The 26,563-nt window shown below is 43.3% G+C and overlaps 1 protein-coding gene across 15 annotated transcripts in view; it reads left to right on the top strand.

Annotated features, from left to right (window-relative positions):
* Positions 1 to 26,563, top strand: part of SACS (sacsin molecular chaperone) — a 232,554-nt gene that overhangs the window by 78,900 nt on the left and 127,091 nt on the right. For 4 of the 15 annotated variants that reach the window (XM_039537019.1, XM_039536966.1, XM_039536947.1 and 1 more), the window contains exon 1: positions 23,789 to 24,037. The exons of 10 other annotated variants lie outside the window; for them this stretch is intronic. In XM_039537019.1, the coding sequence (XP_039392953.1) occupies positions 24,033 to 24,037 (5 nt within the window). In that variant the 5' untranslated portion in view covers positions 23,789 to 24,032. Of the gene's footprint in view, positions 1 to 23,788; positions 24,038 to 24,201; positions 24,310 to 26,563 lie in introns of those variants that run through there. One more of the 15 variants, XM_039536993.1, reaches the window with a different exon arrangement.

The following is a 26,563-nucleotide window of genomic DNA, read 5'->3' as shown; positions in this document are numbered from 1 at the left end:
CCTCCGGGGACTCATGAGGCCTCCCTTTGAACCCCTAGCTACCTGCTCTTTACTACACATGTCAATGAAGGTAACATTCCTAGTTGCTAGAAGGGTGAGTGAAATAAATGCACCAATGGCCAGTCCTCCCTACACAGTCTTCTTTAAGGGTAAGGTCATGATGTGACCTCACCCTAAATTCCTCCCGAAGGTGGCATCCAATTTTCACATCAACCAGACAATGCACCTCCCTACATTCTACCCTAAACCCCACAAAACCCCAACAGGAGGCTGCATTACACACCCTTGATGATAGAAGAGCAATAGCCTTCTATTTACACCGAACAAAACCATTTAGTAAATCCCCTAGACTCTTTGTCTCCACAACTGAACGATCCAAGGGTGCTGCTATAGCCAAGCAATGACTTTCCAAGTGTATATCGGATTGTATTCGATCATGCTACCAAACCCAGAACATAGAACCCCCTACTGATGTCCAGTCACATTCTACTCGAGCCACGTCAACAAACATGGCATTCCTGCATAACGTACTCATTCTGGATATTTGCAAAGCCGCCACATGGGTGTCAGATCATACCTTTGCCAAGCACTATGCCATTACACAGGATGCTAAGACAGATGCCATAGTAGGCCTTCCTGTCCTCTCCGCTGCTACCATGCACATAACTCCAAAGTCACCCCAACCATAGTGGGTTCTGCTCTACATTCACCTAGAGTGGAGCACCCACAGGGACAGCACTCGAAGGAGAAGAGAAGGTTATTCACCTTGTGCAGTAGAGCCGGCCCTGACAGGGGGATGCATTTTGAAGAACCTCAGTTACTGCACAAGGTGAGTAACCTTCTCTTATCCTCTTGACCTTCTCTTACTCTGCTCCTCGTACTCACATATTGCTCACTTCAGTGGGAGTACTCCTATGAAAAGAATTTGTCCCTATGTTTGTAAAATTCCATGTAAGGGAGTTTTATTATTATTAATAAAATGCATTCGACATTTTGTTATCAGCTGATATGAGATAAAGAAGCTGTAGAGACATGTTGGGCAGATATCTATAGAAACAATGATATCTAAAGATCCTCAAAAAAAAAGAAGAATTTGGAATGTCTTCAGTCAGCCTGTAGCAGCTACAGATTTTGCTTGTTTCATCCTAATGAATGTGTCTATGAAAACTATCCCACCAACTTGTATGTGTCAGAAATTGGATTTGGCTTCTCACTGTGTTTTGATATATTCATGAGAAAGGAAATGAGCACCAAGATTGATAAGAAATAAAATCACCTGATCCAGGTAAGAAACTGTTTGTTAAGGTTGTGCTGGTACTATGTATTTCACTTTCTTACTCTTATGTCCAGTATTGCAAGATGTATCATATGATATGTAAGACAAACCATTGTTCTTAGGCCCTCATGGTGGCCTTCAGGACGTCATTTCCATTTTGTTTAGGATTTGATCTATAACTGAAGTGCTTAGCTGCCAAGGCAGTTAACACCATAGAAATTAGTACAAAAAGTGCTATATTATATTTGTACAATATGGTGAATAAGAGACACAACATTAACACAAAATGTTTGTTCTTTTGTGTATGACTCAAAACACTGCTTTAGCACAGAGTTTTGGCATTTGGTTTCCTGTTTTTCCCATTTATTTCAATGACAATATGCACAGCAGGGTTTTTTAATGCATAAACAGAACTAATGTTTGTGAACATATGCTACTCCTGGGGGCATTCTGTGCCAAAAAATTAAAAATTCTGTGCCAAAAAAATTAAAAAATTCCACACAGAATATTTTAAAATTTTGCAAAATTCTGCAAATTTTGTTTGTCAAAATATCGCTACATAATCACACTACTTTCAATAATTTTGGTAATTTATTTCAAAATATCTTGCCAAGTAATATCTCTATATTCAGAGTAAGATCAGATATGTGGCAACAGCTGCTTATTTAAAATTGTGTTTGTTTGTTTTAAAATTGTTGTAGAAGTCAGTGGTGAAATTCTCCAGTAAGATTTCCATCGATTGCTCAACTCCATTATTATTGTAAGAGGAATGAGAGGTAATTGCATGTACGTTAGAACAAAAATACCATTTGAAGTACAATGATATAGCTGTAAATTAGTGATACTGGCATAGTGTATGTTTGTAGCTGCTGTTATATTATTTGAGGTGCAGAATAACTGTTTGCTATTCTTAGGATCAAAGTCTTAAATGAGAAAATCTGTAACATAAATCTCTTACTTTCTGGCCGTTTTCTTTCTTGGTGAAATAGAGAATAAGTGCAACTTACCTTTAGGTAACAAATTCCAAGACCTACCATTCACTTCCATTCTCTGACCTTTCTGTAGGATGCCCATTGCTCCCAGTTATTTATATAGAGCCACCATGAGTCGAACTATGTATGCTTTTGTTACAACACCAAAGTAATGAGTTTCTGAACTTCAAAGGTTCTGCTGTATTCCTTGTTCAGCCGAAAACACTCATTGATTTAATTGGTGCACAAGGAATGTGGGGTCTGGCCATGCATGTTATAGTTCTCTTTTACATTGTGAGAAAATTGTGGATAAGTAACATGTACAGTACAGGATGGCATATCCACAGAATCATAGAAATTAAAGACCAGAAATATGTTGTCCCATCTCCTTAAACAGGACCTTAGAGTTATATTCACATCTTTTATATACAGGATAAAAAAATCACCCCATTTTGTACTTTGCTTCACAAGAAAATGTGATGACCTAGGCAGATGCATTAACTGCTCCATACTGAATGTTGAAAATGATATTTGTTCACCTGTTAACTGAGACGCTGCCATTAGTTCAGTCAGATTTCCTGCTTACTGAAATGTGTTGTCTACATTCACATTCTGAAATGATAGGCAGACCATTTTATCACTAATCTAATTACCAGTGACTCATTTTACTTACTTCTAGTTGAAAGAGAATATCTGCATTCTTGCATAAGTTATTGTTTATCCAGCTTCTTACAAATGGATTCAGATTATTCTTTTCCTGCCTTGAGGATGAGCTGAACTTAATCCAATATTGTAAATGAGAAGCAGGTGTCCAGATGTTTAGAAATTACCAAATAAAATTGGTCTGTGCACATTTTCTTATAAGCATTGTGTTTGCCAAAAATAGTTCATAGCTCAAAGATTTTTTGCCAAAAATTTGACCTACCTTAAATTGTTATAATTAAGACTAAGTTTACCGTGGATGTGATTTCAGAAAAACAAATGAACAAAACAATCTACATTTTACCAATTTTTTTAGTATCACACTCCATTTTGAGGAGGCTAAGGTCCACGTGTTCTTGTTGTTTATTTATTTTAGGGAGGTATCTGGTTGTGACTCCAGAAATAGAATTTTCTTCTAAAATGGGTATAAATTCCTGATTTTCTTTAAAAGAAGATCTTTTGGGGTGAAAGTTTACACTTTTATGCCCTTTGAATTTCTAATGGAGTTTTTGTTGGGTTTCTTTACATAAGAAGTCTTTTAAAATGGGCTCCAGTAGAAATTTTTCTTTGACAAGGGAGTTCTACTTTTCATTGGTGAATGATTTCTTTTAAAAAAACATTTTCTGTTCACAAAACATTGGGAGAGCGGTAGGTCTTGAGTATATCTGGTGCAATGTGGAGTTGTTTTTTAAAATAAAACATTTTGGATTTAGGTTTGTGGTGCATCATGTATGGTAGTTGTAGTAGTGGTCTGGGGTGTTGCAGTGGGTGGAGGAGTAGAGGGTATGTACTGTAAGGTGATTTAGCTTTTTCATTTACTTGCTTTTGTGGTTTTGTGTTAGGTATGTTGTATGTGTAGCTACCCTAACTGCTTCACAACAAAGGTATTTTTGTGTGTATTAATTACATTAGGGGCTAGTAGCCCCAACTGAAATCAGGGCCCCATTGTGCTAAGAACTGTACAAACACCTAGCAAGAAACAACCCCTCAAAACATTAGCAACCTAAATAGACAAAAGAGAAAGGAAGTATTAGTATCTCCATTATACAGATGAGAAGCTAAGGCAAACACGGGGTATGTGCATCAGGAACCAAGGCATGGGTGGTCAGATACAGTGGTTAAAACTGTAGGCATTCTGGCCTGAGGGGTCGAGTCAAAGTCAGTAGCAGAAGTCTGGAGTCATCTCTACCATGAGTGGCACTTCTGCCAGTGACTGGTCTCCCAGGATGTATGGTGTGTTGACTGTGGCTCTGCCAAGGCTTGCCTGGTAGCAGTATGGAAGCACTTCAGACCCAGGTTCAAGTCTCTCCAATCCTCACAAAGTGACTTGCCCAAGGTCACACAAAGTCTATGGCAAAGCCAAGCAAAATATAGAGACCCTTGGAGACTCAGTACTGTGCCATACTATGAGACTAGCTTTCCTTTATATGCAGTAGAATTTTACTAGCACCAAAAATGTTCCAGATAGTTTACAAACAAAATTACAGACATATGAACCAGTAATGAGTCCCACTACTGCACTGAAAAGTTTGTTGTTTCTTTTGAATAACACTTTGTAGAGCTCTCATTTTTAATATATAGAGGACTCTGGAGACGTGACAAGAGATTGATAAGGCATCACATTTTGGAATGTACAGTATTTACTTTAGAAAACAAGAGAGACTCATACAATATGATGGATGGCTTACTGCAGCACTACTAGACATTCTAAACCTCTTGATTGTACTAAAAATAATGGATATTTTGGGGACAAAACAATACTTGGGTTTGATGTCTGTCTTTAGCTCTGACACATACCCCTTTTACCATAACCAGTCTGTAATAAAGCTATTGCCCTAGTTAGGAAAGTCCTGTGGATACTCTAAGCCAGGACTGACATTCCTTCTTCAAACCAAATCCTACTTTATCTTTGAGAGTTGCGGCTACATGAAGAATCAGACTATAAGATGATTCATGATGTTAATTTCAGTGTGCCTTCTAATTAGCATAAATGTTAATATTATGCACATATTTATATATTGGTTTATTAATTACTGCTATGGAGCCAGCAAACCAAACACACAGTGAGCCAAATTCTGATGTAATTTGTGCCCCATAAATGTCAACAGAATTTGAATTTATACCAATGAAAATTAGGGGTCAGCTTCAGGGACTCAGTGCTATCCATTTGGTATGTCCATGTTGGGGTGGAAAGAAGTCCTATACTTCAGGCCATAGAGCAGCTAAAGAGCCACTCTGGAGGTACTTCAGTCTTTGTGGGGCTAACCATGGAGAGGAGGAAGAACTGGAGCATCCACAAAGCAAAGGATCTTCTGTCCCTGCTCAGGCCCTTTCTCTTGCTCTCCCTGTCCCTGCCAAATCCAATAGCATCCCCTGCATAATACGGTATATGGAGATATACCTATCTCATAGATCTGGAAGGGACCCTGAGAGGTTGTTGAGTCTAGCCCCCTGCCTTCACTAGCAGGACCAAGTACTGATTTTTGCCCCTAAGTGGCCCCCTCAAGGATTGAACTCACAATTCTGGGTTTAGCAGGCCAATGCTCAAATGACTGAGCTATCCCTCCCCTCCTCCCAAGCAAGTTCTATCCCCTTGTGCAGTGGAACTGTACAGGGTTCTGTTGCCAGTGGACCCATTCCAGACAGAGAGGTAGGGGCTGAATTTGTCCTATGGAAATGAATTTGTCCTATGGATTATAACATACGGGCTCTGCTTGGTAAAAAATACAGTAACTGTAATGAGGGAATTATCTTTTATTTAGTATTATAGTATGAAAAATATATCATTGAGCAATCAGAGAGCAACATACATAACCGCAGATGAGGTAGATATTTAAGGAATTCCTTCCTATAACTTACATAAGAGGAACTCCCAATGAGCAGTTGACGAGTTGACTGAAAAAAAAATCTTTAGAGCCCAAAAAGAACAGCAGCAGCAGCAGCGTGCCTGTGTCCTAGACTCATTCTGTACATGCAGAAAACAAGGAAAGGAATGTACATATGCTTTTGTGAGTTGACTCCAGCAAGTGTAATTCTCCCATTACTATACAATTTCTTGTACTATGCATACATGATCAAAGATGAAATAAAAGAAGTCCCCAAATGTCAAAGTAAATAAAAAAAAAACCCCTTTGTAAAACTAACATACTTGATAATAGATGGTTATCAGCTGATCAACGTGCACTCTTTCCTATCTATGAAGGTACTTTTAATCCTTTTTTCTTACATTGCGGCTTATATATCTGCATGTGGATTTTGTTTGTTTTTTGCATTATTGCAAAGATTTTTCAAAAATGGGTGCCTAAAGTTATTAGGGTTCTTAGTCCATACTTAAATCGGTGACTAGATTTTTCCAAAGTGCTGAACGCTCATCTCCCACTCACTTCAATGGGAGCCGATCATTGCGGAGCACTTTTAAAAACCAGGCAGGTGTCCAAATAGAGCAGTGATTCCCAAACTAGGGGTGCTGCTTGTTCAGGGAAAGCCCCTGGCGGGCTGGGCTGATTTGTTTACCTGCCGCATTAGCAGGTTTGGCTGATTGCAGCTCCCAGTGGCTGCAGTTCGCCATTTTCGGGCAATGAGAGCTGCAGGAAGTGGTGCAGGCCGAGGGACGTGCTGGCTGCTGCTTCCTGCAGCCCCCATTGGCCTGGAGTGGTGAACCACGGCCACTGGGAACTGCGATTGGTCAAACCTGCAGACGCGACAGGTAAACAAATTGGCCCACCCCGCCAGGGATTTTTCCTGAACAAGTGGCGCCCCTAATTTGGGAACTGCTGAAATAGAGATTTAAGAGCCTGACTTTATGGACCTATTTTTGAAAATATTGGCCTCTATCTCTTTTCAATAGCTCTGCTATAGTTAAGGGTCAGTTACCATTTTCTGTTTTAAAAAAGCAAAATATTTTAAGTGGTACTGAAAAATATTTTCTTTCTTGCCTCACTATATTCAAAACAAAAAATTGTGTCATGTTAAGACACATTATTGCTATAAATCAAGTTAACATTTCATATAATTTATAACTTAGTGCATGACCAAGTACAAAATATTACTCCAGATTCTTAGAATATTATTTCCTTTAGGTAAGCTTTCTCCTTGTGAACTCCTCTGTAGTGATAGATAGGCTACAAACATGACTCCTGGCACACCTTACAGTAGTTTTGCAATGATGGATACTATCCAAAAGCATGATGTATTTTCTGCTTTAGCGTCACAATGTAGTTCAAATAATTTCTTTTAGTTCAGGTCTTTGGTCTGTAAATTTATTCCCATCACTCATGGTCTCCTGGCAGGATAACATATTTTTCTTCTGATCAGTACCTTACAAAGCTACTTCACAATTTCTCTTGGGTTTCCAGTGCTAAGGCATAAGCTTTTATATCTAGTTACATGCAAATACATGTACCGTGCTTTGCGTAGTAGAGTACACTAAAAGTGTTATGTTACTGAGGGATCATACTGAGGTATAATAATATTCTAGCGAGTTCATCAGCTTCACTTGATAATACAAAGCATCTCCTGCAATGCCAGCTGCTTGAGCATGAATCCTCTCCCAGTGACCTGATAGAGTGCAATTACTGGGCCATCGCATGTGCATGGATGTGGTGGGAAGCAGTGTGAGGACACAACAAGAAGACTTGATAATATTACTTTGCACTTATGTTGAACCTTGCTTCTATCTGAGGAGCTCAGAGAGCCCTGTAAGAACATTAGTTAATTAACCGATTAGGTCAGCATCCTTATCTATTTGAGTATTTCTCTTTGAGTTCCACAGTGGCATATACAAAAGCAACTCATGAAGTTTTAGTGGCTGTAAGTACCTCAGAATACTTTGTCAGGAAAGGCACTATGTAAGCTAGAATCATTCTGCAGCTGCAACAGTGGTTTTGACCTTCAAGAGTGAAATTATTTTGCCTCAGGTTGGTGTGTGAAGATCGCAACCAAGGCATAGGTGTTGGAACTAGAGGTGCTGGGGGTGCTGCCACACCCCCTGGCTTGAAGTGGTTTCCATCATTTAAAAGGATTTACAGTTTAGTTCAATGGCTCTCAGCACCCCCACTATACAAATTGTTCCAGCAACCCTGAACCAAGGCCCTGATCTTGCAATGAACTCTATGCAGGCAGAACTTCAGTGACTTCACAAGGACAGTGCAGGCACAGGAGTCTGCCTTTATGAGGCTCATTGTAAGCTTGGGGCCCAAACATGCTCCTTGACCTGTTGCCTCAGTGTACAGTGGCACCAGCGGCTGAGGAGGTTGAATAATCAGGTTTTCAGATTGCCACAAAAGGCAGCATCAAAATGAGCAGGCTGGGGGCTGGGGTGGGTGAGGGGATTGGGATCTCAATCCTGCAAGGTGCTGAGCACTCTGGCTCTAATTCAGCATGGCACTTATGTATGTGCTTCACTTGAAGTCAGTGAGACTATTGAGGTGCTTAAAGTTAAAACATGCTTTGTTTGCTCAGAGCCAGAATGTACCACACTTTGTGGGAATGAACCTATATCTTTTTCTACCAGTAGCACCAAGCCAGTCCTCTCCTGGGAGTTTTTCTCTGTGTCGATGATTAATGTGAAATGTAATTGTCTTATATAATGCTTACAAAGTAAAAAAATATTTGTGGTAACATTTGAAATACATAGTTGGCCAAAACCAACCACGAGGCTGGTGTGCTGCCACCTGCTTTGTCCATTCATGTTGCTGAATACTGCACAGGGTATTTATCTAGGACCATTATTTATAATAATAATTTCTATCTGAAGGATGCCTATGCCTGAAGGCTTCTGGGTACCTATCAAAATATAGCTCAAAACATGGCTTAGTAAAACATATGCCAGTTCCCACTGGAAAATGAAGCTGAGATGAAGATTGATTACCTCAGGAATGCCGTGACTCCACCCAGTATGAAGTTGGGTTGCATTTGTTAAAAGGAACTTGATTGTTTGTTGGGGATGTGGCAAAGATTCAACCGGGATGAGGCCTAGGGAGAAACAGGGCAATTGACTGAACTATCAATAAAATAACTGACGTGAAAATAGTACAAAACCAATAATACAATAAAAGTCTATTTTTATTAGTTTATTTGTATACTTTTAACTATATATAACACCAGTCATGTACATATTTACATGTATTTATGTAACTTTTAAGAATACAAGTTGTAGACAAGGCTCAGCAGATGCTGTGTTTTAAGCAATCTGTCATCTAAACCAGCTCAGATCAGGACTAGACAACACAGTGCAGAAAACACTGGCAGCCACCAGTGCCTTCTCTATACTAGCTCTGCTTCCAGTCCAACCCGAGTGGAGCTCACCCACTGGGAACTGAGAGAGCTTCTGAAAATCAAGCCACATATTTAGGTGCCTATCTTTGGGAATCCAAGTTTGAAAAGTTTGGCCTTATTCAACATCACACAAAGCATTGTGATTGAGGTTTAGCCAAAACCAAATTACAGCCCTCTCAATCCATCTGTGCTTTCATTAAGAAAGACAGTGTTATCACAGTAAACTCCACCAAACCTAACATTTCAGCCAGTTATGTGATGCTAGAGAGACCTCTCGTGGATGAAATCTATACAGCAGAATTTGGAGCCATAATCTCAGATCACTTGTGACAGGAAACCACAAAAGCAACACATCACCTCCATATTGGTGCACATAACAAAATTAATGTGGTGGGGGTGGGGCCTAGGGGTTTGAAGTGTGGGAGGGTGAGACTCTGATTGGGGTGTGTGGGTTTGGGGTGAGGCCAGGGTTGAGGGGCTCAGGGCTGGGGCAGAGGATTGGGGTGTGGTGGGTGAGGGCTCTGGGGTGGGGCTGGGGATGAGGGTTTCAGGGTGCAGGAAGGTGCTCAGGGCTGGGGCAGAGGGTTAGGGTGTGTGGGGGGGTGAGGCTCTGGCTGTGGGCTCTGAGGTGGGGCCAGGGATGAGGGGTTTGGATTGCAGGCTGCTACCGTGGGGAGAGAGGACTCCCCACAGCTCTCTCTCCCTACGGCAGCAGCTGGGCTGGTGGGGAGGGGTGCCTCTCCCCCAGCCACAGCAGGCCCAGGGCTGGGTTGAGGCCGGGGGAGGGGTGCCTCTCTTCCCTCAGTTTCCCAGAGTCAACATAGTGCTGTCTACATGGGGATTAGGTCAGTATAACTACACGACTTAAGAGTGTGGATTTTCACACCCCTGAGTGATGTAGACTTGGCCTCAGACAGGGAAGACCTCTTCCGCACCTCATCCTGTACCTAGGGAGTAGAGTGAAGCCTGGCGAAAGTCTTATATTGTGGGGACACGAAACCGTACAAGACATAAATAAAGCATACTGTAGGAGCGTATGAGGATTGCTTGCAAAGTGAGATGCAGGTAGGGTTGCCAGGCATCTGGTTTTCAACCGGAATGCCCAGTCGAAAAGGGATCCTGGTGGCTCCAGTGAGCACCGCTGACCGAGCCATTAAAAGTCCAGTTGGCACCACAGTGGGGCTAAGGCAGGCACCTTGCCTGCCCTGGCTCCGTGTGGCTCCCAGAAGTGGCTGGCATTTCCCTCTGGCTCCTAGGTGGAGGCATGGCCATGGAGGCTATGTGCGCTGTCCCCACCCTGAGCGCCGGATGCGCAACTCTCATTGGCTGGGAACCGTGGCCAATAAGAGCTGCGGGAGCAGCGTCTGTGGGTGAGGCCTGCATGCAAAACTGCCTGGCTGTACCTTTGCCTAGGAGCCGGAGGGAAATGCACTTCCAGAAGCTGCCTGGTGTAAGTGCCACCCGAACCCTGAACCCACTCCTGCACCCCAGCACCCTGCCCCAGGTTGGAACCCCTTCCTGCACCTAATCTCCCTCCCAGAGCCCACACTCCCTCCCGCACTCTGAACCCCCAGCCCCATACCAGAGCCCGCACCCCCCCACAGTCCAAATCCTTGCCCCAGCCTGGAGCACCCACACACACCCTGAACCCCTCATTTCTGGCCCCACCCTGGAGCCCGAACCCCCAGCTCCTGCCCAGCCTTGTGAAAATAAGTGGGGGTGGGGGAGAGCGAGTGAGCGACTGGAGGGAAGGGGGATGGAGTGAGCGGGGGTGGGGCCTCAGGAAAGGGCAGGGCAAGTGGTGGGGTGTTTGGTTTTCTGCAAACAGAAAGTTGGCAACCTTAGATGCAGGGTGTGGGGGAGCACACTTTGTGACAGTCCTACACCAGGGAAATGTAGAAAAATATTCGCACTGGTGCTACAGGTTGAGCACTGTGTTAGCACTGGTTTGAGCCCTAGTATGGATAAGGTTTTGGCATCTTCTGCGTTTTTTACCACTAGGTCAAGAATAGCCTGTGGAACTTTACTACAAAATCATTCTGCATCCCAAATGAGCACTATTACTTCTTGGAAGTAGAGCTGGTCCAAAAAAAATTTTTTTTGCAGAATTTTTTATAAAAACGGGCTTTTTTTTTTTCAAAGTTGAAAATTTAGGGGGATTAATTTTTCTGATTTTTTTTCAATGAAAAAGAAAAAATCTGGAAAAGCAAAACATTTTGGGTTTTTTTCCTTTGGTCTTTTTTCCCCTTCTTCTTTTTCTTCTGTCTCTTTCTCTCTGTCTCATTCTTCTTCACTTTTTTTCAGTGGTAGAAAAGGGAAAAAATAAGACAGTGGAGAAAGAGGAAGACCAGGGAGTGAGGAGAGAAAAAAAATTGTTCATCTTAGGTTTAAAAACATTTTTTTTTTTACATTTTGAATTTTTTTGTGTGAAAATTGTTGAAAACATGAATTCAGAAAGTATTACAAGCATACTTATCATTTTTTACTAGCTCTACCTGGAAGAAACATTGGGGATTTTCAGTGTCCAGCTCTGGGTACTTCAGGCCTGCCCTTCACATATCCCCTGCTTTCTGATAAACAAACCTTCCAAATCTCATGTTACCCCTCTGGACAGAACAGCGCTCACTTTTGCCCCAAGTGTGGTTTGAAAATTAAAATAGAGGTAAAGGAAAGAGACAATGTCCAAGCACCATGTCATAATAAGCTCTTCAGACACTTCCTCTTTCTCCCTAGAAATGTGCCTTTTATCCTCTATAGCTTCTTGTTTTAAAGGAAAAAAAGATAATTGCCTAATTTATATCACATTCTTTGGACCCTAACATTTCTAAAAAGACTGTTTCCATGAATTTTGGCACTGTTAATCTGCCTAATAAAGAAATATTGTTTCACTTTACCTATTTCTAAGAAAATAGCATCCATCTTTTGGTCACTTATGGACCTAATTTTGCTCTTATGCAACCTGGTGTAAACCAGACTAACTACGTTGATGCCAGTGAAGTTATACCAGTGTAAAACTGGAATAAGTGAAATGAGAATCAGGCCCTATGTGAGTGAGTTTTGGGCATAATCCTGCAAGATTTTGAGTGCTGTCAATTCCCTTTGATTTCTATCTAATTTCCTTGAGTTTTAGAAATCTGGCTACAGGTCACTGGCCAAATTCTACTCTCACTTACACTGGTGTAAATTCAGAGAAGCTCAGCTGCAAGTCAGTGGTGTCACTAAGGTTAGATTTATTCTGCTATATCTGGAGAACAGATTTTTGTCCCTCGATCTTAACCCCGAAGGAAAGTCGAATTTGCTGATAAATGAAAATGTCCTTTTACAATGGAAGAGGAGAAACTTTTTGGTGTAAAGTGACTATGTAAAATTTCTCCTCTCTATTACTTGTGTGTGTGTGCTTCAGCTTTTGCACAGAAACAATTATTTGAAAGAGAGCAAGAAAAAACCAACCCAGCCTGACAAGACCTCCCTTGCATTCCTTCCTTATGTAAGCAAAGAAACCCTCCTGATTTTTTTTTTTTGGGACATATTTCAGAGCTGATCTGAGAGACAAGGTGGGCAATATGTTTTATTGGACCAACTTCTGTTGGTGAAAAAGACAAGCTTTCCTTCTCACCAACAGAAGCTGGTCTAATAAAAGATATTACCTCGCCCACTTTGTCTCGAATATCCTGGAACCAACATGGCTACAATAACACAGTCAGAGCTGACTGGCATAATAGGAATGAAGTCATCAGGAGGAAAAGATGATGTAGCAGCTGCATCCCAGGTTTGTGTGCATCACAAGTGGGCCCTGCAGCTCAGTCCAGGTTAGAGAGTGGAGGGAAGAAATCCTGTTCTCTTTCCACCCCCACCCCGCCTAAAACAATCAGGAAAGAATGCCTTTAGGAGATCATCATGGGCCCTTTTCATCTGCTTTTACCTCAGGAGGAGGGTGATCTGGCTATTTATTTGTTTGAAGACTGCATAACCATTATGGAAGTCAGGAGGAGGAAAAAGAAAAGATAAGATTGTCAATTAATAGATAGAGCCTGAATACCATGAAAATCTATGAGTAGGTAAAACTGTCAGAAAATCTCTCTCAAGAAGACCAAGGGAGGGTAAAAAGACACAATCAAGATTGTCTTCATTGTGACTGATAAGTCATGTATTTGCCAAAACATTTACGCAGCTGCACAGAAGAGATGAAATATGCAACAGAGAGCAAGCTGATTATCAAGAAGAGAGCAAAAATTAGTTCAGAAAGATTGCAAGAAGATAACACTTAGTCTTTTGCACAGAGCCTAGCCTCTGCTAGAAAATACTTAATTGAAAACACAGCACAACCACATGGAGAGTCATTGAACGCAGGGAAGAGTGAGCAGAATATTTTTTAAATGAATAATTGGAGTAAAATAAGCACATTTTTACTCAAGAAATGCATCCTCTGTGTGCCACTGTGAAACTTAGAATGTATGAGTCAGTGTGAACAATGGGGACAGCTACAAGCATGTCTGGGAGCTCCTTTTGTTTAGAACATCACCAGGTTCAGTCATTACTGGAATTCATTGTCTGTCACTGTCCAGTCTTTAAGTTTTCAGCCATTTTGATTTTCTGAATTACACCAGGCTTTCAGCTGTAGTAAGACATATTTATGCCACGGGTGGGCAAACTTTTTGGCCTGAGGGCCACATCGGGGTTCCGAAACTGTATGGAGGGCCAGGTAGGGAAGGCTGTGCCTCCCCGAACAGCCTGGCCCCTGCTCCCTATCCACCCACTCCCACTTCCCACCCCTTTACTGCCCCCCTCAGGACCCCTGATCCATCCAAACCCCCCTACTCCTTGTCCCCTGACTGCCCCCTCCTGGGACCTCCCATCTCTAACTGTCCCCCCTGGGACTCCACCCCCATCCAACTCCCCCTGCTCCCTGTCCCCTGAGTCTATGAGTCTATAATTCTGCCTCACTGCACGTGCACAGAATTCATGTCCCCCCCCCCACAGATTTCTTTACTTCCCCGCAGAAAAATGACTTCTTATGGGGAAGCAAAGGTAAGCTACAAGAGTGGTCACGTGCGCCTCCCTGGCAGCTCAGGCAAGTCGGTTCAGGCACCTGGAGCAGCCAGTAGAAATGTAAATCACTGCTGGTGGGGGGCAGAGGAATGGGCAGTCATGCATGTGTGAGAGAGAGACACAAACTCTGTCCCTCTCACTCATTATTGCGGTATGCTTGGCGTGGAGGGGTAGGGCTTTGAGTGTTTCTGAGGAGGTAGGAATGGGGCAGGCTCTATCCCCTCAGGCAGAGGAGAATGTATACTCCTGGGGGAATTCTGCACCACTGCACAATGCAGAACTTTGGAGAAATTAACATGCATGCAGAATTTCGTTTCCCCAACAGTAATGGGCTGCAGTGTTGCTAGCTGCCACTAGGTGCTATTAGACCTGGCAGAGCCCAGTTTGCACATATAAGACACTGCTGGAGGGAGGGAGAGGGAGCTAGAGGGTTCCTGGAAGCTGCAGTTCCTAGCATGCCCTGGAGGAAGGAGAGGACGGTGCGCAGGAAACACCATGCAAGCTTAGGATCCAGCATCAGGCTGTTTCTCCCTCTGGATACCTGGACTCTTGGGGGTGAAGGGTATTTGGGCTGGGGGGCCATGACTGGGCTCTGGGGAGGAAAGGGTGTGGGTATCTAGGCAAGGGGAGGCCCCGTGGCAGTGCTCTGGGGTAATATTGCCTCTAATTTTTTATATCCATGTGTGGAATGAATTTTGTTATGTGCACCAATATGGAGGTGATTTGTGGCGGAGGTGGGGCTGAGGGGTTTGAAGTGGGAGGAGCTCAGGGCTGAGGCAGAGGGTTGGGTTTGGAGTTCCAGAGGGTGAGGGCTCCAGCTGGGGGTGTGGGCTCTGGGGTGAGGCCGAGAATGAGGAGTTTGAGGTGCAGGCTACCCAGGGGCTGTGGCCAGAGGACTCCCCCCAGCCCTCTCCCCACCCACAACAGCTCTGGGGGAGAGGCGCTTCTCCCTGCCGGCAGCAGCTCCGGGGCCAGGGGAGAGGCCCCGCCAGGCCTCTGTGGCTATGCGCCTCTGCAGGCCTTTATAGCTTGCTGTGTGACCATGTGGCTGTGCAGCTTAGAGGGAAATTAGCTCTGGGGGAGAAGGGGAGGAGGGTATCTGGGCTGGGGGGGCCACAGCTGGGCTCTGGGGGAGTATCTGGTCCCCTGCAAAACGGGGTAAAGAAACAGGAACTGCATTGTCACAGGGGGTTCTTTAACGCTCTACTCCTAGAGGAATTTTTGTGTGTGTCTATATTGTTACAGACATACTTGCTGACAGATATTTTGAAATAAATTACCAAAATAATTGAAACTGGCATGATTATGTAGTGTTATTTTGACAAATAAAATGTGCAGAATTTAAAAATATTCTGTGCAAATTTTTTTATTTTTTTTGTGCAGAATGCCCCCCCAGGAGTAATTTGTGGGCTCAGTTTACTACATAACGGTGGGCGTAAAGACATAGGTGCTGACTCCATGGGTGCTTTGGGGTTGGAGTACCCATGAGGAAAAAAATAGTGGGTGCTCAGCACCCACTGGCAGCCCTGTGGATCAGCTCCTCCCCCTCCCTGCAGCACCTCCTGTCCGCTGGTGATCAGCTGTTCAGCGGCATTCAAGAGGCAATGAGGGGGAGTGGGAGGAGTGGGGTCAGGAAGAGGCAGGGGAAGAGGTGGGATGGCACTTGTGGGAAGATGAGTGGTGCAGAGCTACCTAGTGGAGACAGAGAGCAGGTGTAATTGAGAAATCACTCCCCTCCTTGAGCCTACATGTGCATCCTGTCCCTGTCTCTTTACAGCACAGTGGCAATGCTGGGTACTCACAGAACAGCTGTAAGGGGGAGAGAGGGGCAGAAGCCAGATCTTTGAAATATTAACCACCCAGACACAAATTGTATCTGTTGTAGGTGTGTGTGGAGGGTGTCACAAGCAGTGTTTTTAGCTCCTCTTCTATACCCAGTTGTTTTTATGGGATCATGACAACTAGCATGAAGTTAAACACGATTTTGCACTCAGCATAGATTGTCATGTTTAACATTGTCAGTGGGTCATGGGTAACCCTAGGCCATCCTCACCTACCTTGAGTGCTGTCATGTTCAACATGGTGTTAGTTACCATGACGCCTCAGGATTTTGTTCTCACAGTTTAATTTTCCAGTGTAAACAAACCCTGACTGCACCTGATACCTCTTCTGGCTGACAACTGTGTTTTCAGATCTGGGAATGTATGGGAGAGGAGTGTGGCCCTTTTAAGGTCTCCATTATTTATCCACAGAGCATCCTTCTGAAGTGTCAGAGAGGCACATTTGCTCCTATAGTATCTCCTCCCCACCAATATAATCTCCAGAAGCCTTGGAGTGGAGCCACAGACTCTGCTTTGTTGGAGAGCAGTTGAAAAGTTGGCTGTTGAGCAACACTGTGGCCATCCCTGAAGAGGCGGTAAATCCCTGCAGGACACGACTATTTCTGTAATCACTGTATTTAACTGTTTGTTTAAGCACCAGCCCTAAACTCTGGATGCTTTACAGCAATGTGATACAAAAAATTAAAATCTCATTACATAGTCCGTGAACTTAGTAGACTGCCAGGACCAACAATGTGAAAAGTAAACTCCCTGAATTTCAAAACTCACTGTCTAATCCTTTCCTTCAAATCCCCTGCTTCCGAACTGCCTGTAGGAAGAGGTGGGGTTTGCAGTGTGTCCAGGTGGTTAATAAATCTCATGCTCTGTATCTATGGAGTCAGGCCGGCTACATAGCTCCAACCAGGCTCTGTGCCATGGAGTGACAGAGCCAGCCTTTGTTTCTTAGCTAAAGGGATGAATAAATTGTGATCAGGGAACTACACTCCATAGTCTTAATTTCCCTGCTTGGATTTCTCATTAGACAATCCATTGTTATGATGTCTTCTACCCATTTTGTAAGTTAAGACTGCTAGTGACTGTATTATAATATTGCTTTCCTGTGATTTCCCAAACATTTGAAATACTATAATTTCTTTCTCAATATCTGAAAAAACTAATGAATGAGAATGCAACATATTCCAGTTAGAATACAGTTCTCAAATTGATCAGAATTCAAAAGAACATGAAACAATGTATTATTCAATAGTGTCACAGGTTAGACTTGTGAATGATGTTAACAGTACTGGCAGTAATAGCTTGAGATGGCTGGTATTCTAATCACCCTGGCTCTTGTAGGCTGGACTGGTATTTTAATCACCCTAGCACTAATAGGCTGGAGTGGTTGGTATTGTTATAGCACTAATAGCCAGGATAGATGGTATTTTAATCAGCCTGGACCATAGCCTAGAAATGTTAATTTTTACACTTCCCCCTCCTTTTAACAAGAAAAATGAGAGCGGTACCCTAACTTTTATCATTTACAAACAATTGGATATAATTTTTATAATTTAAAAAAAAAATCAGCTTTGGGAGCCTTTGTCCCAGCCCATATTAGGTGCTTTTCTCTTGCTCTATGTTCTTTTATGTATACTCATTCTTCTCATTTGTCCTCTTCCATGCCTGTGCTGGTCCTTTAAACCTGAGCGAATGAATTACTTGAAGAGACCAGTGGAACTCCAAACCCATGGAATGAACTGTTTGAAAAAAGTTTGATATAACTGATAATACTGATGCGTATACTTCTTCTAACCCATAACTTATAGGGCTCCATCTGTACTGTAGTGTATTGCCTTGAATAGTTGATGCCGTCTTGTGTAGAACATTAGGGTATTGTTGCCTTTATCTTATTTTAGGTATGAGGAATGTGGGAGGTAAAATATGTGGGTAGAAGTGAGGTAATGGTTTGAAACCTAAGGAGTCCATGTGGATCCATTGAGTTTCTAGGAGCCAGCACAGAATGTCCGTTCAAACATTAGCAGTTGTAGGAGAACTGTGGAGGAGGGAGTGAGGAGACTTTCCAGCTAGAGGTGGGCTGAAGTTGCTGGGAAAGGTCTCTCCAGACTCCAGAGAATGGTCTATCAAGCAGAAGGGAGGTTGGGGCTGCTCAGAGGGTAGTGGTGAGACCACATTGGGAGAACATCAGACTCCATGGTTTATGAAAAGAAAGCACAAACTGGGGTGTGAAATGAGTAGGCTTGTCAGGATTGGATTTAAATCAATAGATGTCAATAAATGTCGATTTCCAGTGACACACTGAAATTGATGGAAAATATCCATCAGTAACAGTCGGTGGGAGTACAGCCCCCACACCTTGCATCTGCAGGGATCAGGTGTCTGACCCTGCAGCAGCACAGAGAGCCCTCTGCACCTCCACTGTCAATGACCCAATCTCTCACTCACCAGTTGTGAGTGTGGGAGCCATCCCCAGACAGGAATCATTCAGCAGTGGGGTGGCCTCCTTTGGGGCTGGGGTCTTGTCCTCCTCCTTGCAGTCCTAGCCTAGGGTCTCTTCTCTGCCCTGCCAGGACTGCTGCCTTCTCCATACCTTGCACCCGGAGGGATCCAATTTCATCCAGCCATTGCCCATGCAGGGAGCCCAGCTCATGCACTCACCAGCCAGGAGTGTGGAAGCCATCCCTGACCGGGACTCCTCAGCAGCAGGGTAGCCTACCCTCTGGCTAGGGGCTCATCCTCCTCCTTGCATTGCTGGTCAGGGATCTCTGTTCTGCAGGGCCAGGACTGCAGTCTCCCCTGTACTTTGCATCTGGATGTTTTGGGCCCCTCGGCTGAGCAAGGACCCCCCTGCAACTCTCCTGTCAGTGCTGCCCTAATCCTAACCCCAACCCTACACCTTCTTAATTTCCTGCAAATGTAAAAATTAAAATTGTTAAACATAAAACTTTAAAAATCTTAAATAAGAATAGATATTAACTGTTGAAATTACAAAAAAGAATTCTGCCAAGCTTAGATGTAAGAGTTTCCATGGCTTGATAAGAAAAGTGGACACTTCTAGATGATCAGTTCTAAAGTTCATTCATAGGTTTTGATTGTAGATAATAAATTAAAAGTTTGTTAAATAAGTCTGCAGCAGTGCTGAATGGGGGTTTCTGCAGCAGCCTTCAAAGAATAAGTACAATACCAATCCTGAGACCACCACTCCAGGGGATGGGGTCCTTGTAACAAGGGAGCAGAGGGAGGGTTCCTCAAGGTAAAATTTCCAAGTGGGAAGCTTGGTGGTGGCACTGGTGGCAGCAGGAAACCGAGACTGAGTCATAAGAGACATGGGGGTCATGAGACCTCTTTATTACTGCTTATCGTATAAATGTACTGTAGGAACGGGACCTCGAGAGGTCATCTAGTTCATCCCGCACACACTGATGCAAGACCATATATACCTAGACCAGCCATGACACCTGTTTTTAAAAACCCAGTGATGGGGATTCCACAACCTCCCATGGAAGTCTATTCCAGTGCTTAACTATCCTTATAGTTTAAAAGTTTTTCCTAATATCTAACCAAAATCTTCCTTGTTGCAGATTAAGTCAGTTACTACTCATTCTACCTTCAGAGGCCATGGAAAGCAATTGATCTCTGTCCTTTTTATAACAGCCCTTAACATATATGAAGACTTATCAGGTCCCCCTCCAGTCTTGTTTTCTCAAGATTAACCTTGCTCATTTTTAAAAATCTGTCTTCATGGGTATGATTTTTCTGAAACTTTAATAATTTTTGTCTCTCCAATTTGTCCACATCTTTTTTAAGGTGTGGAGAACAGAACCCGACACAATACACCAAATGAGACCTTACCAATGCCAGGTTGAATGGGACAATTTCCTCCTATGTCTTATAGTATTTGTCCATGTTACCACTTTTTGTAGGATCCCTTTTTGATTTTTCATGTCATTAAAGAGCTCCTGATTGGCCTCTTACTGTTCTTTCTTTCCTTCACACTGGAATAGTTTGCTGTTGTGCCTTTTATGTGCTCTTTTTGAGAAATCACTAGCTCTCCTGGACTCCCTTTTCTCTCTGATTTTCTTTCTGTGGGCTCATACATACCAATTCTCTGAGTTGTTAATGTATGCTTTTTTGAAGTCCTTTGTCCTTATTCTTCAGCTCTCACTTCTTCCTTTCTTTAGAATCATGAAATCTATCATTTCATGATCACGTTCATCCAATTTACCTTCAACCTTCAGGTTTGCAACCAATTCATTCCTTTTAGCCAGAATCAAGTCCCACTGGTTACTTCCTCCATCTTCTGAAACAAAAAGTTGTTCCCAACACATTCCAAGGACCTATTGTGCATTTTGTGTTTTGCCGTATTACTTTTCCAACAGATATCTAGGTAGTTAAAGTTCCCCATTACTACCAGGTGTTGTGTATTGGATATTTCTGTTGTGCTAGAAATGACTCCGACTCCTCCTCCTGATTTGGGGGTCCCTAGTAGACCCCTACCATGATGTGGTCCCCCATTTTTCCCCTTCTATCTTCACCCAGAGACTTTCAACTGGTCTGCCTCTCACCTCCTTCTGGATCTTAGAACAAGTGTATGTATTCTTGATATACTGTGCAACACCAACATCTCTTCCTTTTGTTCCCTGCCTATCCTTCCTGAACAAATTATCTTCCTGTAAACCAGTGTTCCAGTTATGGGATTATCCCACCAAGTCTCAATATGCCAATCAAGTCATAATTTTGTTTGTGTATTATATTTTATTATATATATATATTATTGTTTGCATTTGTATAGACATCTGAGTTATTGAGCAGATTGCCTCAGTGTTTTCCCTTTTGTTGCTCCTTTGATCCTATTGTAATTTTCCACATATAAGAATATATATCTGAATATATATATTCTTAATATAAGAAACTAATTCGGACTGTCAACAATTCTGTTTGCCGTTCAAAATGTTAGTAACTAATTGGTTGAATATGTATTTATCTCAAAGTACACACTAAATCAGAGGTGGGCAAACTACGGCCCGTGGGCCACATCCAACCCGCGGGACCCTCCTGCCTGGCCCCTGAGCTTCTGGCCCTGGAGGCTGCCCCCATCCCATCCCCTGCTGTTTCCCTTCCCCTGCAGCCTCAGCTCACTGCACCGCCAGTGCAATGCTCTGGGCAGCCGGGCAGCACAGCTGCAGAGCTGCAGCCTTACCCGGTGCTCTGGGTGGCACGGCTGTAGCGCTGCCAGCCACCGGTGTTCCAGGCAGCACAGTAAGAGGGCAGGGGAGTTTGGGTTGGTGGTCAGGAGGAAGGGGTGTGGATAGGGGTTGGGGCGGTCAGAGGGCAGGGAACAGGGGTAGTTGAATGGGGGCAGAGGTCCTGGGGGGGCAGTCAGGAAGGAGAGGGGGTGTTGGATGGAGTGGTGGGGGGCCTGGGGGCGGTCAGGGGACAGGGAGCAGGGGGTGGTGGATGGGGCAGGAGTCCCGAGGGGGGCGTCAGGGGACAGGAAACAAGAGGGATTGGATGGGGCAGGAGTCCCAGGGGGCTGTCAGGGGGCAAGAAGCAGGGGAGGTCGGATAGGGGTCAGGGGCCGGGCCACACCTGGCTGTTTGGGGAGGTACAGCCTCCCTTAACTGGCCCTCCATTCAATTTTGCAAACATGATGTGGCCCTCAGGCCAAAAAGTTTTCCCGCCCCTGCACTAAATCTTAACTATCATACAGTTCACTGGTGTAACAGGTTTTAAATTTTAAATGATTAAGGTTGAGGTTGCAAAGAGAGTTTCTTTATAAGCCCTAATTTTGTGTCCTGTAACTTTGGAAAACAGAAAATTTGCTTGGTCTCCTTTTTTCCCCGCCTATTCTTTCTGTGCAAGCTATCCCCCTGCAAACCTATACGCCAGTCATGGTATTTATTCCACCAAGTCTTAATGATGCCAGTTAAGGCATAATGTAGTTGAGGTAGTAAAATTTCCAGTTCTTCCTGTTTATTCCCCATGCTCTTTACACAAATGCAAGGACACCTAACATGTTGAGCAGATCCCACTAATGTTTTCCCTCTTGTTGCTCCCGTGACACTATTTTAATTTTGTGTCCCTTCCTTTCCACGACAACACAGAGCTCTCTGTTATAGTTGCCTCTCTTTATACATCCCTGTCACCTGCCGTCTTTGAACCAAGTTGAAAGCCTTCCTCATTAAGTTGGTGAGTTGGTGTCCAAAGATGCTGCTGTTCCTCTTGGTCAGGTGGACCCCATCTCTCCCCAGCAGTCCTCCTTCCTGGAACAACATCTCATGGTCATGGAGGCCAAAGCCTTCCCGTCGATACCTTCTATTCAGTCATGAGTTCATCCAGGGCCAGCTCCAGGCACCAGCATCCCAAGCAGGTGCTTGGGGCGGCAATCTGCAAGGGGTGGCAGTCCGTGTGTTTTTGCCCCAAGCAGAGCGCCGAATTGCCGCTGCCAGCCGTGGCAATTCGGCGGCAGCTTCTATGTTCATCTGTCCACGAGGCGCAGCTTCTTTCTTCCGGCTGAAGACAGAGGCTGCCTCCGAATTGCCATAGCTGCGGAAACGCGCGTGTGGCCCTAACGGCACACGGACTGCCCCCGCCATCCCGCGGCAATTCGGCGCACTGCTTGGGGTGGCAAAATCAGTAAAGCCGGCCCTGCATTCATCTACATTCTATCTGGGCCCTTACCCTCAGTGAGGAGACCAGACGAGAATATATCCCAGTTTTTCCAAAGTGACACTAAGTTTCAGAGAAGAAACAAAGGAAATCAGCTTCCCAGCTTGGGCAAGAGACAAGCAACAAAAATTTTTAATAACAGCAGTAGGGCCATAGTGAAGATCAGGAGCATCCTGACATTGACATCTACCATCACTAGTAAGCTGCAATGACACTGTGAGTATGTTTTTTTCACTGTCACAGGTGTTAGTCTATTCGGTTCTCCTACAGTACAACCTTTAGCCACATAAAACAATAGAGAGAGGCCACAGTTCTCTAGATTCAGGTAGGAATTCTAAGACCCAAACTGTAGGCCAGTCTCCTGTGATCCTGACAAGTACCCTTGCCAACTTGGAAAAGAAGAACCAAACTCAGGACACAACTGATAAACAAGTTTAATACTTAGGTTTCCAATAGCCATGATTTAATCAACATAAGAAATTCCTCTAAATATTAATCTGAAGAGTATGAAAGCACATACAATTCTTAAGTGAGAAAGCTGAGTGGAATAGCAAGGAGGTTCACAAAAGCTACTATGAAGAGTGAAGGTTTTATGATTTGAAAAAATCCCACTGAAAACCTGTGCTTTTTATAGTGTAAGCATTGTCAGCCACACTAGAATTGTGCAAGCATATGACAGACAGAAAGAGAAACTGAGAGAAATGCAAAAAGTGAACAAACAGCATAAAAAGTGAAAAGTAATTTTGATTCTTTAAAAAAAATCTTTACTATCTGATCATTTAATGCAAATGGAGATATTTTAAATAGAACTTCTGTCTTGACAGTGATATTTAAAAATATTAAATTTTGATGTGACATCTTCACTTTGTATTTTACTTTATGCAACAGATAATCTAAAAAAACCCCAAACTGCCATTTTTCTGTGCTGTTGAAATCTGAGACTAGTCAGGACCATATCTCTTTAAAAAAGAAAGCGAGAGAGAGCGAGCAAGAGAGCAAGAGCTGGCAGGGCAGAGCTAAAGCCTCTGCTGCATTAAACTTGTTTGGCTACATTGAGGCTGCAGCAGCGGTCACGCATTATGCTGAAATCTGCTGATTTTACAAAAGAGGGAAAAGGGACAAGATTGTTTTGAGTCCAGATGCTGTCAAACACCAGCAACCAATGGAAGAATTGGCACAATGAACAGGCCAGTATGTGAAAGCAGTTTATGAAGAAATAGCTAAATACAGTGGTTTGTCCTGTCTGATCATCTGATGCTGTAAGTACTAGCATGATGTAGGATTGCTCAGTCACTGCAGTTGTTTTATGGATATCATGATGCTATTAGCATTCATTGTGGCAGAAACCATAAGCTTTGATATATTTAATAGAATATTTAGCTGAATGCCTATTGTCTATGTTGTCTACAGAATTTCTGGGTGACTCATAAGCTGCAGTGCGCTAGCGGTGTGGATGGAACAAGGATTTGCACATTAGCTTGCCTCTCCATTTCATAGCTTTGTGTCTTTGTTGCACTGTATTGTGAGAAATGTTAGTATATTGCTGCAGTACTGTGCATGTAAGGAGGCCTGTTTCTGAATTTGATCAGCAGCCCTTGAATGCTGGGTTTTGTGAGGCATTCTTTGTTTGACATTACTACGACTGACATAATTTAAAAAAACAACCCTAAAAATACGACTTACTCCAACTTACTTGATGCTAGATGCTGTAGTTTGAGCAAGCTTTGTAGTAAGTAATTTTTCATATGTATGTATTTGTAATGGGGTTGCAAGATACTGTTAACTCTGCAGTTTGTGAGAGTTGTTCTCTATAAAGTGTGTCAATTATGATTTACTTAGAAAAGGAATGAGCACTTTCCTATGTTTTCCTATGTTCTGACATAAAGTAGATATATGTATTTCAAATGAAAGTACTTGTTCATATGGAAATTCCACATCTTGTTCTTTGGCAGTTTATTTAATGCTTGTCTTCTGTGCATGCTCTAATGATCTGATGTAGTCTTGGTAACAAATTAAAAAAATATGTTCCCTGCACTGTGTATATGAGCAGATTACTCAGTAACAAAGTAAAAAATTTGCATAGCTAAACTATTCATGCCAACAGAGCAAAGAACTAATGCACATTTTTATCATTATTTGGAAAGTATTTTAATTTTGCTTTCATCTGTCAAGCTACGGGCCTATACTTACAGTATCATCACAGTGATAAATTGTGAAACAAAGGATAGCATCCCTGTATTAATAAATCCATATGCTGTCTTATGTGGTACAGTGAAGTTAATCCTATCCTGCTCCTGCTGAAATCAATGAGAAATCTCCCATTGGCTTTAGTGGGAGCAAAAGAAGGTCCAGCTGTTTATAGCGTTAGATTGTGCAGGGCCCTACAAGATGACACAAAGGGGAGGGAGCAGTGGCACAGGGAAGCTTTCTTTTGTGCACCTAGCACAATACCTGTTCCTGAATTTAGGGTCCACGTTCTGCTCCCAGCACCTGCCTGCTATAGGCAGTGCAGCTCCAAGAGCCCAGCCAATGGGAGCTATGGGAAGCGACGCGGGCCACAGGAACGTGCTGGCCGCCACTTCCTGCAGCTCCCATTGGCCGGGAATGATGAACCATGGCCACTGGGAGCTGTGGGCAGCTGTGCCTGTGGACGGTCAGTGTAAACAAACTGTCTCGTGGCCTGCCAGCGGATTACCCTGATGGGCCACAGGTTGCCCACCACTGATCTAGTCTGATCATATTGCAGGCCACAGAACCTTGCCCACCCCTCCTATAATAGACCCATAACCTCTGGCTGAGTTACTGAAGTCCTCAAATAATGATTTAAAGACTTCCAGTTACAGAGAATCCACCATTTACACTAGTTTAAACCTGCAAGTGACCCGTGCTCCATGCTGCAAAGGAAGACAACCCTTCCCAGGTTCTTTGCCAATCTGGCCTGGGGGATAATTCTTTCCTGACCTCAAATATGGAAGTCAGTTGGACCCTCAGCATTTTGGCAAGACCTAACAGCCAAATACCTGGGAAAGAATTCTCTGAAGTAACTCAGAGACCTCCCCATCTAGCATCCAATCACTTTTGGGGATATTTGCTGCTATCAGTCGCACACTGGCAAAACATGTCATTGTAAGCAGTTTCATCGTACTATCCCCTCCATAAATTTTTCAAGCTCAGTCTTGAAGCCAGTTAGGCTTTTTGTCCCCATGGGTCACCTTGGAAGGCTGTTTCAGAACTTCATTCTTCCGATAGTTAGAAACCTTTCTCTAATTTTAAGCCTAAATTTGCTGATGGCCAGTTTATATCCACTTGTTCTTCTGTCAACATTGGCGCTTAACTTAAATATCTCCTCTTCCTCCCTGATATTTATCTCACTGATGTGTTTATAGAGAGCAATCATATCTCCCTGCAGCCTTTGTTTGGTTAGTCTAAACATGCCAAGCTCTTTGAGTCACCTCTCATTAGGTCAGTTTTCCATTCCTCTGATCATCCTAGTAGTCCTTCTCTGCACCTGTTCCTGTTTAAATTAATCAACATAAACCAAATGTTTCTTCAAAATCGTAACAGCTAGAGACTTACTTTCTTGTTTTTTAATGTAAGCTGAGATTCTTGAGAACATGATAGTAGGTTCAGAGAAGCGCTGGTATGTTGGCTGGGCATGCATCAGCTGTTTCTGATCCCTGCTCTATATAATCATTCAGTGAAAGAAATCAGTAACCGTGTGGAAATTACAGATAAATATTGGCGGAAAAGTGGTAGTACTCTGCTCTTAAGCTTCACTTGTCATA

The sequence above is a fragment of the Mauremys reevesii genome, linkage group 1 (assembly GCF_016161935.1).
Source record: "Mauremys reevesii isolate NIE-2019 linkage group 1, ASM1616193v1, whole genome shotgun sequence".
NCBI lineage: Eukaryota > Metazoa > Chordata > Testudines > Geoemydidae > Mauremys > Mauremys reevesii.
The sequence above is the reverse complement of the archived record's forward strand: the minus strand, read 5'-3'. Positions and strand labels throughout refer to the sequence as shown.